The sequence below is a fragment of the Pinus tabuliformis genome, chromosome 1_2, assembly GCF_031772625.1.
Source record: "Pinus tabuliformis cultivar Carrire ecotype Pingquan chromosome 1_2, CPIR1, whole genome shotgun sequence".
NCBI lineage: Eukaryota > Viridiplantae > Streptophyta > Pinopsida > Pinales > Pinaceae > Pinus > Pinus tabuliformis.
In genome coordinates, this window is record NC_142298.1 from 1,077,911,980 (window position 1) to 1,077,924,531 (window position 12,552).

The 12,552-nt window shown below is 40.9% G+C and overlaps 1 protein-coding gene across 2 annotated transcripts in view; it reads right to left on the minus strand.

Annotated features, from left to right (window-relative positions):
- Positions 1–7,912, minus strand: part of LOC149209864 (uncharacterized) — an 88,546-nt gene extending 80,634 nt beyond the window's left edge. For both annotated transcript variants that reach the window (XM_089396522.1, XM_089396521.1), the window contains exon 1: positions 1,976–7,912. In XM_089396522.1, coding sequence (XP_089252648.1) covers positions 6,207–7,271 — 1,065 coding nt within the window. In that variant the 5' untranslated portion in view covers positions 7,272–7,912 and the 3' untranslated portion in view covers positions 1,976–6,206. The remainder of the gene's footprint in view (positions 1–1,975) is intronic.
- Positions 7,913–12,552: the final 4,640 nt, after the last annotated feature.

Below are 12,552 nucleotides of genomic sequence, written 5' to 3' on the forward strand. Positions count from 1 at the left end.
GCACAAAAGGTTTTCAACTTGTACCATCGCACCGCGCACCTGGAAGGAAGGAAGAAACAAACCAAGGCTCAACGAGGAAATGAGCGTTACTCATCCAATCCGATGAATTGTGGAGAAATTGAACATTCTGGGATGGTACATACTAGACCCTCCATTTTTCTTCTAATGGACAAATGAAGATCAACAAGTTAAAGTCTCTTTTCTACAACAAGATATTTTTTTTTTTTGGCTGACACTTGGAGGGGTGTTACTAATCCAATCTAGCAAAGCATAGACAAGTTGATGATACTGGGATAGACCATACCAGGCCTATCTGTTATCAGAAGAAAGAAAATCAATTATGTTGAACTCTCTTATCTGACACAACTAAAATCTGCTCAAAATTTGAATAGACTGACCATATAAGAGACTATGCATCGTGCGATGCTAACACAACCTAATATAGCAGTAGAAAACAAGGCAGAGCTCATCCAAAATAAGAGATGCCTTAAACTGATTCAGAGCCAGCCAGAGTTCAAGCTCAACAAGGCAAATTTGCTTCAGGGATACACAAAGGTGAACCTTCTATATCCCTGGTGGCCAAGGAAGACCTACCAAACCAGGCCAGATCACATAACATAATCCAGCAAAAGCCTACCATTAACTTTTAAAGATGACAAGTACCCCAGTTTCCATCTTCCCAAAAGAATATATTCATCAAATGTATCTGAGCTTGTGTTTGTGTAAAACATAAAACGACTAAATGGGAATGGAGAGGTGACAGGGAGAAAACTACACAGCTAGCACAGAGAGCAAGTTGTTCTTTTTTTTTTGGTTGTAAGAGCATTGAGAAATAGGCTCCAAGGGGATTCATGACTTCGAGCAAACTTCCTTCAACTTAAGCAAGAGGTTTGAGGGGCTACTCTGTCAAACATGCACAAAAGGTTTTCAACTTGTACCATCGCACCGCGCACCTGGAAGGAAGGAAGAAACAAACCAAGGCTCAACGAGGAAATGAGCGTTACTCATCCAATCCGATGAATTGTGGAGAAATTGAACATTCTGGGATGGTACATACTAGACCCTCCATTTTTCTTCTAATGGACAAATGAAGATCAACAGGTTAAAGTCTCTTTTCTACAACAAGATATTTTTTTTTTGGCTGACACTTGGCTAGATTAACTAAATGGGAGACACTGCATCATGCGATGCCAGCAACAGATAGCGAAGCGGAGCTCACGGGCAGCAAGCTCACTTAGATGGGTTTTGAGCCAACCAGGGTTCATGCTCAACGAGGGCAATTGCATCAGTAACACACAAGAGGGACAAATCACATAATACAATCCTGCCAAAACCTGCAGTTGCCTGCCAAAGAGAACCCGTACCCAGTTTTCCTCTTACCAAGCAACTTCATTTATGTTTTAACTCTTTTTAGTTGTGAGTTACGAGTTCAAACTCTTTTGTTGGTTGTAGTCTTTTGCCGATATTGCCAATAGGCTTAGCAGCTATGCAGGGAAATATAGACAATAATAGAAAACTGAGCACCTCAAGCGTGAAAAACGATGCCCATAGTCACGGAGATAAAATCTATTAGAACAAAGAGAGACTGAGATCTCCCACCAATGCTATCTTTATTAAATGCTCTCTCAACATTTCTATGCCTCCAATAAAATCTGTTAGAACAGAGAGAGGCTGAGATCTGCCACCAATTCTATCTTTATTAAATGTTCTCTCAACATTTCTATGCCTCCCACAACAGGTTTCAAGGTCCAGATTTTGAACCAAAGCTCTGATACCATGTGTAAGAGACCTATCCGAGGGTTTGCTCAATGCTAACAGATCTAATTTCTTTTGAAATTAAATGCGATAAGAGGTGATAACTTACTTACACGGCTTTTAAACAAATAAAATTTTATCATTTACATTCTAATCAGCATAAATTAAGGTGAATATTTCATTCTAATAAACTTTACTAGAGTAGTTTATGGAGGAATACCTGTACCGGTGGTTGATGGAGATACCTTTGTCCTGCTGCTCCTGCTGAACGCTCATCTTGACAGACCCAACTGGATTTACCTCCCACCCAACTAGGAAATAATCCCTAGCCCAGGAAACCTCCACAGATTCCCTAGCCCTCCAAGCCCAAGTCCAACCAGATGTAGTGTGTGTGTCCAAGATGAATGATCCAAACCAAGATAACAGTACTTCCCTCCTCTCAACAACTCAAGAAACCTCCACAAGTTCCTAAAGTCTCCAAAAACACAACAAGTCCAAACAATCACAACCAACCCCACAATCATAAGCAAGACCCAACATCCCCCTTTCTCCCTTCCCCCTTCTCTTTTATACCCTCCTTCCCTTCTCCATCTCAACCACCTCTCATTAATGTCATTAACTTCTCATCCATCCTTACAGTTGACTTCTCTTCTCTCAAGTAAATCTGGGAGTACATTTGGAAATGTGACATGAATATAAAATTAGGAAGGAAATGACCATGTCTTCTCCCAAGTAAATCTGAAAAGAACATTTGGGAATGTGAGATGAATATATATATTGATAATTAAATGGAGAGGACTATGTCTTCTCCCAAGTAAATGTGAGGGTACATTGGAGAATGTGAGATGTAATTACACGTAGAGGACCATGTCTTCACCCTAGTAAATGTGAGGGTACATTGAGGAATGTGAAATGAATATATATATTGATAATGAATTGGAGAGGACCATGTCTTCTCCCAAGTAAATGTGAGGGTACATTGGAGAATGTGAGATATAATTACATGGAGAAGACCATGTCTTCTCCCTAGTAAATGTGAGGGTACATTGGGAAATGTGAGATGAATACATATATTATTTGAAATAATGGAAGGAGACCATATCCTACCTAATATTCAATTCGAGAAGGTAAGTGGGGCATTTGAATAATGGAAATCATGAATTTTATATTAGACCAATATTTCTCAATATTTTCAGATAATGTAAACATTAACAAAATACGCAGGATAAGATTTAAGTGGGGCATTACATGAAGATTGTCATGATGTAGAGGAAGAAATATTAAGTGACTTAGAAAACACTGAAGAAGAAATATGGATGTCCAGGACTCTGACTTTTCTTTTAAGGTGGTATCAAACATTTTGCAAGTCGCTGGTTTTGCAAATGTTGAAAGCAAAGAGCTTGAGGCTTCAAACATAGTTGAGAATGTTGGAATCTGTGGAGACACACAGGAAGGAAAGTTATACACCCTAACAAATCTGCTTGAGGAAACAAAGGATTTTGTAACAAAAGAATCCACTGGCTTAGGCATCGCAAAACAAGATCAAGAGGCCTGTAATGATATAGTGGAAGGTAGGTATCCTTCACAATCTTTCTCCAATGATAATGCCTCTGAAGCTGACCTTGTGGAAAAGGTCACAGATTCATCTATACAAATTGTTGGAAAAGTTGAGATTGGAAATTTTAGTGCTAAGTTGGATGGTAGACAAAAAGAAGCATACCAAGTCCAAGTCTGTATATCTCATCAGAAAATTCAAGATTCTGATGTTCATCCCGAAATATGCTCAAATACATCATGTTTCACTGAAGTCCTGGTTCACTCCAACGTAGGAAATTCTGTCATAGCAATTCACAAGCGTGGAACTTCATATGATGATAGAAAAACTATTGACAAGAGTAACGATGGGAAACTAGATGTTTTTAATGAAAATTCATCGAGCAGAAGCAATTTTGTTCCATTGCTCTATGCCAAGGAAGAGACAAACTTGCAGAATCAAATTTCTGAGGAGCAGGTACCACCAACTGCGGACAGTCTTGACCATTTGAAATCAAGTATGATGGCTACTATGGAATCATTTGAAATTGGGAATGTGGGGAGAAAGCTTGGTGTGAAGCAGGACAGTGGCTATTGTGTGATGATATCCCCGGCCAGCATTATGGTTATTGGGTTGCAAGAAGAAAAAGGGGGGCGCTGGTATGGTAGCTGTGAGGATTGAAGGAAGTTTTTCATTCTTGGAGGATGAAGAAAAAATTATGCAGCACCCAGACATACCATTACTCGAGGGAAAGCAATGTCGGGAAAGGGGGACTGTAATGTACCCTGTGTATTAATTGCCCAAGAGAGGACAAAGTAGCCTATCCAACCCCATAGGCTATAGTCTTTGATAAAGGGGGAAACCATTATCCAATGTTTTGAGGCAACATTGGGTAAATTTTGGGGTAGCTGGGGCAAAAAGCACAAATTGGGGGTTGGACATGAACCCCTCACATTAGATTCAGGAAGAGAACCTCATGAGGAAATCCATAAATAAAAGAGAGTTGGAATCATTCTAGAATCATCAATTTGGATTGGAATATCTCTGAATTTCTTGAGCCTGAGGCTCTGATGGTTTTAAGACCCCTTCCTCTTGATTAGTTTCAATGGAGGTGATCCCACCCTAGCTAATCACGTCTAGTTTCGGTGGAGCTGATCCCACCCTACCTATTTTTTGCTCTGGCACAGAAACTTCTCTTGGAACCACTCGGATCTGTCCAGCACAGCAAGGTCAAGGTTCTCTATGGACATTTTTCTATATCAACCAACTCTGTCCACGAAGCAACGAAAGACCTCCCTTTTATAGCTTAATATCTTGGAATACTCTGACCTGTTCTGGCAAACATGGATCTCCTAAGGGTTCGGTCATTCTGCAACAGCTTATATATACAATTGGGAACCTAAGTGAGAGGTTCTGGCCGTCGTACCAAGGATCAGGCCTATCCTAAAGCAATTAGCAAAGATCTGGCCTGTCAAGGGCTTACAGCACCCTAGCTAGTCCAGACTGATTTCGGTGGATTTCTTATCAGCAGAAAACTTCAGCAACTCTCCAATCTAGAACTGTGGCTCATTTAAGGGCAGACGGAGGACAGCGAAGGGACATGAGGAGACAGCAAGAGGGCAGAGGACAGCGAAGGGACATGAGGAGACAGCAAGAGGGCAGATTAAATCTGAGGTTGTTTCTCAGGCAGTGGCCCTATACTCAGCTCTCCTAGGGCTGTGGATAGCCACAGTAGGGCAGCCGAACCCTACAGCAGTGGTCTGGTCCAATTTGGCCCTCACTCCGTGGCAACATTCTGGACAGCAAGGTCAACAACAATATTTCTGGGCTGTGTGTACCCTCTGGAAGAGCAGCAGGACCCTATTCCCTAGGTCTACGGAATTCGGACTCCTGTCACAGTAAGACGAAATAGCACAGTAGATATCAATTAATATAGTCCACTTAGAGTTGGTTAGTTACAGTTGGATTTGGTTTCTAAATTGCTGGTATTTCAGTACTGTACTGGCGGATTTGTAGTTGGATACATTCACTGTTGTGGGCAGCCAACCCTAACTTCTGTGGAATTGCTGAAGAATCACAATTACTGTCAACAATATAGTTGTAGTATACTGTGCATCATTGGTTGGGTACATTCTCTGTTCCATTGGGGCAACCAGCACTAAGTCTGTGTGATTTCATTGAAGAATTGTATTGCTGTGGCATCTTTATATTCATGCCGACATACTGTTATGAATGTGTACTACTGTTAATGATTTACTGAAGAAAACCCGAGGCAGAATAGAAACCCTAAGGGAGAAAAATTTCTTAGAATATTAAATATGAATGCCAATTTTTATGGAAAAAACCTAACCACTCTGTGTAGGTTTAAGTAACTTATCAGCTTTGCTAAAGAGATAACAGTATTAAGATAATTAACTATTAATTGCCTGTCATCGTATTCATGATAGCCTGATTAATTCATGCATGATATAAATTTACGAAAAAAATCCTAGAGTCAAGCCTACAACGATGCAGAGTAATAAACTAACAGGATTGTAGGATAGGCAAGCGCCGGATAGGCAAGCGCCGTACAGAAGTGTGTGAAAACATAAAAATTTAACTTGTACATAAATCTACTTCGTACTAGGAAAAATTAGTTTAGACAGAGAGGATGTAGCAGTTTAAAGTTGCAACCTGCTGCTAGATAGATGAAAATCACAATAAACTAAATACATAAATAAAAATAACAACCAATATGAAGTGGAAAAAATTAGAAGTTACTCGGTGGCCATTATCGTAATGATTTAACTCTATTTGCTTCCAACTAGCCCGTCACTCATTTCGCATGAAAGCCATCTGATTTGGAATAAAGTAGACAGTTATTGACACATACTCCAACTAAGGATTGTGTCTGTCACATGTTGACCTTGCCCAACATCTACACAGTAGATTGGTTTTTCTCTGCTGATAGTGGTAAGTCATCAACAGTGTCCGGTATCACAATGGGGTTGTAATGTGAATCCCTGCGTTGCTTAGGTGAATTGAACACAAAACCTGCCGATGGCTGTGGTAAGTCATCGACAGTGTCCGGTATCATGATGGGGTTGTATTGTGAACCCCTGTTTTGCTCAGGTGAATTGGACACAAAAGTTGGACCTGCCGATGGCTGGGGTAAGTCATCCACAGTATCCGGTATCATGATGGGGTTGTATTGTGAACCCCTGTTTTGCTCAGGCGAATTGGACGCAAAAGTTCGACCTGCCGATGGCTGTGGTAAGTCATCACCTTCGATATCGACAATGTCCGGTATGTCAATAGGGTAGCCATGTGAGACCCTGCGTTGTTCAGATGAGTTGGACAAAAGGGAGGGGTCTGCCAATGGCCGTGGTAAGTAATCACGTTGAACATCGCCAGTGTTTTGTGTCTCAATAGCATGCCATTGTGAGGCCCTGCGCTTTTCCCTCCTTTGTTGTTGAGAAAAAGGAAACCTAACAACCTTGCCATTCTTCACAACCAGCCCCTCAAGGGAAAGTGTAGCTGCTGCTTGAACCGAGAAATCCTCCATAGCAATCATATATGGCGCACCAAGCAGCAGAGGATAGGAGTTTTTAACTTGCATTCTCAGGATTTGGAATGTCGATAAAACTCGAACCGGACCAACATCAACAGGAACGTCCTCAATCAGACCTGCTGGAATTGCATTGCTCAGGTCGATGTGAGTAGGAAGAAACAGAAGCCTAGCAGTACGCCATGTGGGTTTTAAACCCAGCGCTTCCATTGTATGAAAAGGCATGATATTACACGGAACAGCTGCATCTAAAACGACATCTTGCACTGCCCTGCCCGCTACCACGGCGTCCACCGTATCGTCATTGCCATAGTACTCGGCAATGCCCTTGCCCTTGCCATTTCCAGCCATCTTCGCGCACACAAAAGACCCCCTTAAACTGAATTCTCGTACCAGAAGCAGAAGCATAAAATCCTCCTCCTGAAAACCAAACATTAGCCACAGGATCCCACAACATCCAAGATATCCCCTTCTTAAACAAAACCCTAGTTGTTCCTGTGCGTACCCTCAACTTTTCTTTTCCTAACCCTAGCCATAACCCTAACTGCCTTACACTTATCCTCACCCTCGAGACTAGAAGTAAAGCCATACCTTCAAGCCCGCCTTTGAATCAGCATGGATTATTCAAGGAAATGAATAGGGATGGGTGGGCATGATTCAAAAACGTTCTCAGGACACGACATGAACATAAATTTAGTTTAGCTATGATGTAAAATATAATTACACAGAGATAGGTTCAGGGGGAATTGTTACTTAATTATCAGAGAAAGAGAAGCAATAATGTGTTTATCCATTTGCATTTGAATCCACTGAGAAACAATCATAGGTGTATCTTATTTGAATTGAATTAATGGGTATGGTTGAATTTCATTACTTGCTTTTAGATTGATGGACGGACTCATACCAGCAACCAGTTGGATGATTAGATATTGAAGTTGGTATTTCATAATTTCTCAATGCTTTTCAAGATTACAGACTCTCATACCAGCAACAAGTTGGATGATTAGATATTGAAGTTGGTATTTCATTATTTCTCAATGTTTTTCAAGATTACAGACTCCTGCAATAGAAATGCAGATATGATGCAGATATGCAGGGAAATGACACTTCCACTTAAAATGTAAATTGCGATGAACACGGACTCTCATCAAAGGAATCCGCTGTCTGTCTTTTCCTCACTTAAAATGTAAGTAGCAAAGTAAAAGTTCATTAGTTCACTTCACGCGACCTTTCCCGTAGAACAAGATAATTCATTGTCTTGTCTTGATGGCACATTATGTAATACAGTGAATGACCTTTCAAGATTCAAATGCATATATTGACAAAAATGGGAAAGACTGTTGTAACCTGGCTAGCACATTTATGTGGAAGAAAAATCTGTATTATTTTTACTAAAGGGTTGGTTGGTTTATTGTTCTCATGTTCCAAGTTGATTAATGACAAATTTCTATATTTATTTTGATCAGTATTATTGTATTTTTATTAAAGAATAAAGATTATAATACAACATATTAATGGGTATTTTAATTTAAAATTCCTAAATTGGTTAAAAAGATACAATTTTTGCTTTTTTACTTTATAATATATGGAGTAATTTTATTGAATATTAATATTTTATTTTTGAAATTTATAAACTATAAAGAAAATATTTAATTGATTATTGTTTTATTTATAGAATGATCATTTAAATAGATTTAGATTCGATGAAAAAAATTCATTAAGTTTAATTTATTTTGTAAAATGCCTTTTAAATTTATTTATTTTCCAAAGTTTAAATGTAGTAATTATATAAAAGAAAGATAATACTTAGAGAAGTTTAAATTAAATAAAAACAATGATACATTGCTAAATGACTTCGTGTTGTGATATTGCATTGTAAATTGGAGTAGGAGAGAAAGCACGCAGAACTAGAGAGCACTGAATTCATATCATTGTTTAGACAATGCCTTCATCTAGCGGGTCCTGAATTTGCACTTGCTTTTAGCTTCACAAAATGAGGTAGTCTATTTGTATCTCGTGTGGTGTTCGAATCCATTGAGTATATATTACGGCTAGGGAGTTTTCTTTCTCGATATCATTTTGTTGCAAGAAATTGTGCTCGGTTTGTACAAGGTTTTGAGTTTCTATTTACTTTCGAACCCGTGATCATGGCTATCTGCAGTGAAAGTTCCTTTTCATCCATCAACATGTCTGGCTAGAGCTTGGACAAGGTTTGAGCTTACGGGTGTTCAGTCATTGATTCTGCTCACCCCCTCTAGGGTGCGGTTTGTGTTCCTGTTTCTCCTCATTTGACAGCATTACATTTGTTCACCATCACCATCGCATCGATCTAGCTTTGGACATATGCAGCAGCACTGAAACAATCATATGAACGTTATTGTTATTATTATTACTGAAATAGAACAGGTAGCCCAAGGATGCATGTCAAGTGTTTGACGGAATCTGCCCACCAAATTTTACAGTCACTCTGATACCAAGATGGCGGTAGACGGGTCTTCTCTAAATCTTTTTATGAATTTGACTGTTGAGGAACAGACAAAGATAAAAGAATGGGTTTCAAATCCAGGGATTGGATCCGTGCAACAAGACGAGTTGTGTTAAGATGACATGTTTAGCCTTGTTGAATTATCAATTGTTGAAAACAAGCAAGAGCAAGTGGTACTTAGCCCGACCAATATAGCCATGGAGTTCGATTTCTCATTTTGGAGAGCCCAAGTAAAACAAATGCTGCAGAAAATGGAATTTCTTGAAACAGAAAACAAGCAGCTCCGTTCAGAAATACACACCCTCTCTACCAGAGTTTCAAAGGTGGAGGGGGATAATTTATCCCTTAAGAAGATGTTACATGAAACTAAAGAGCAAGAAATTCTCCATCCTCCAAATGGTGCACTGCATGCAGAAATTCTTGACCTTAAAAGCAAGCAAGAAGAAATTTGATCCCAACAAGCCACCTTCAAACAAGAAACCAAGACACACATCAATTCTTGGGTATAGGTGGTTCGAGGGAAGAATAAAACTCCTACCCCTCTTGCAATAGTTGAGGAGGTGATGCAAGCAAATCTTGTGGAAGAACGCAACAGACACGCAAGAGAATTGAATCTCAAGGTGAGAGGTCTCCCCTTACCCCACCCCTCTCCGGATCCTTTGGAAGTGGGGGCTAGGTTTCTACAGGACACCCTTAGCCTCCCTGATATAGCTTTGGATAGAACCTGGCTGGGCTACGACTCCTCTCTCTTCCTTAGGTTTTGGACTGCATCTAATCGAATCCACGCCCTCAGGGCTAAGCGAAAGTTGTTTTCTCTTCCCAACGGGATTTTCTTGGACAAGGACCTCACTCGAGCATAGGTTGTGGAACTTAAACAATCCAGAGAACAAGTTATGCTAGCACGACAGGCAAGGAAATGGGCAGTTATCAGGAATCTTCGGGCATTCATTTGGGAATCCTTCCTACGTGGGTGGGAACCCCGAACTGGAGGTTCCAAATGATGGGCCCACTTGGGGAAGCGACAGGGTACAAGCATTTCTATTTATTGTTGGAATGGCAATGGATCTTTCTAGTCATCATCGAGATTCTTGTATGACATTGTCGAATCAACAGAAATCCTCTTCGTGACTGACGCTCATGCGAGCCATGTTCAACCCCTCCTAGATATTGCAGGTTACCATTAGATCTCAATTTGCAGGCAAAAGACAAGGAGCTCAGGAGGGGTCATAGGATAATATGGAGTTCCTTGTTTGGCTAGTGACTCACTCCGAAACAGGGTATTCTTGGTAGCTGAAGATGAGTTTTCTAGGTTTATGTGGATTCATATTAGCGTCAGATTCTCTCCCCCAAGGGACATCTACATTGCAGTTTGTTACTTCCCCCCAACCTCTTCACCATTTTCCATCCATAATGGCTCAAATAAGGACCCCTTTATAGACTTGTACACTGACATCACCTAGTAGTCTGTTGTTGGGCCAGCCATCCTCCTAGATGACTTCAATGCTCGCACTAGAGATCTCCAGATCCCTCTCCATGACCAATCAGAGGATGTGTTTTGTACCCAGGGGATAAATCTAGATTCAGTAGGGCTTCACCGAATGTTAGATGATTCTTTGGGCCCACTACAGTCTATGGTAAGCATCTATTGCAATTGGGGGAATCCTGGGAGTTGTTGATTCTAAATGGTCTCCCCTATTTCCCAGACTCTCGCTTTTTCACATGTCGGCCATATGGCGGGGGTGTGAGTGTAGTTGATTATGTACTCGCTAGCCATAACTTACTCCCTTTTATTCACCATTTCTTAGTCTCCCCCATCACCCTTGTTGATCATGCACTTCTTTCCTTCTCTCTCTAGTTTGATCCTCCCCTTCCACCCCATCCCTCCCCTTAGGGCCCACCCCGAACTACCTTCTGATTTGACGAAGGAGACCCTCACATCTTCTCCTCTAAACTACGCAAGATGCTCCCATCAAAAGTTTTCCTTGCTTGATTCTTCTTCCACTAAATCACATGTCTTTCATCTACCATTTGGGAAGCAGCACTCAAATCCTTCCCCCGCTCCACTTGTTCCACTTCCATCTCCCCTAAAGTTGGATCTTGCCCCATGAACAAATGGTATGATGACGAATGCAAGACTCTACATCGAGAAATTCAATATGCTTTCACCCACTCTCACCCTTCTACTCCAACCTCAAAGCTTCTTATTGTCATCCCCTTCGTCACCATAAACGACTCTTTGTCTCTCATAGAAGACGGGAACTTTCTGCTCTCCTTGCCCACTCCCCTAAACAATTTTGGCATACCATCCTTCCCTGATGCTCCCCTCTTCCGCCTGACCTCGACCCTACATCTATGTTCTCTCACACTTCCAATCTTTATGATAATCCCGAGTAGGCCCAAATTCATGTTACCTCCCCACGCTCTTCTTGTTACCTATTCTCAGATAGAGATATTAGAGAGTCCATTTGGGTGATGGACAACGACAAAGCAGCCGATGAGGAAGGCTACAAAGTAGAGTTCTTTAAGCACAGTTTCCATGCTTCGGTTAGCTACTTGATTGATCTCTTCAACCATGTAGTCCGTGAAGGTTTTCCACTGACATGGTCACACCACATCATCCATCCGATTCAAAAATCAGGTTCCAACTCAAATCCCAATAACTACATAACGATCATGGTCAGCCACACGTCCTCGAAGTTGTTTGCTATTTTTCTACATAGGAAGATATCCAGTGACCTTGAGCAGAGACAACTCAGAGCTAAGAGTCGGGTAGGGTTTTGACTGGCTCATCAAACCATTGACAACATCTTCACCCTTTGTGTCGTGATTGAGGAGGCACGACACCGCTCTTAGAAAGTCTATTTTTGTTTCGTAGACTTTCAGAAAGCTTTTGACTTTGTTCTGAGGGAGGCCTTGCCCCAGAGACTCAGAGATATTGGCATCTCTGCAACCCTATTGATTGTTATTATGCGCTTATATGAGTATGTTATTGGTCGTCTTCACGTGGCCCTGGGATGTCTGATTTCATCCCAAGCACTATTGGGGTTAAACGAGGTTGTCCACTCCCCCTACCATGTTTGGGATCTATATTGATGAGTTGGAAGCATTTCTACATGAGCATATCCAAGACACTAATGGTTTCCTTCTTCACCAGGTTTTGATATCTATTCTACTCTTTGCTTTTGTGATCATCGATATTTGATGGTCAACCTGGGTAAAACCAAGGTTATG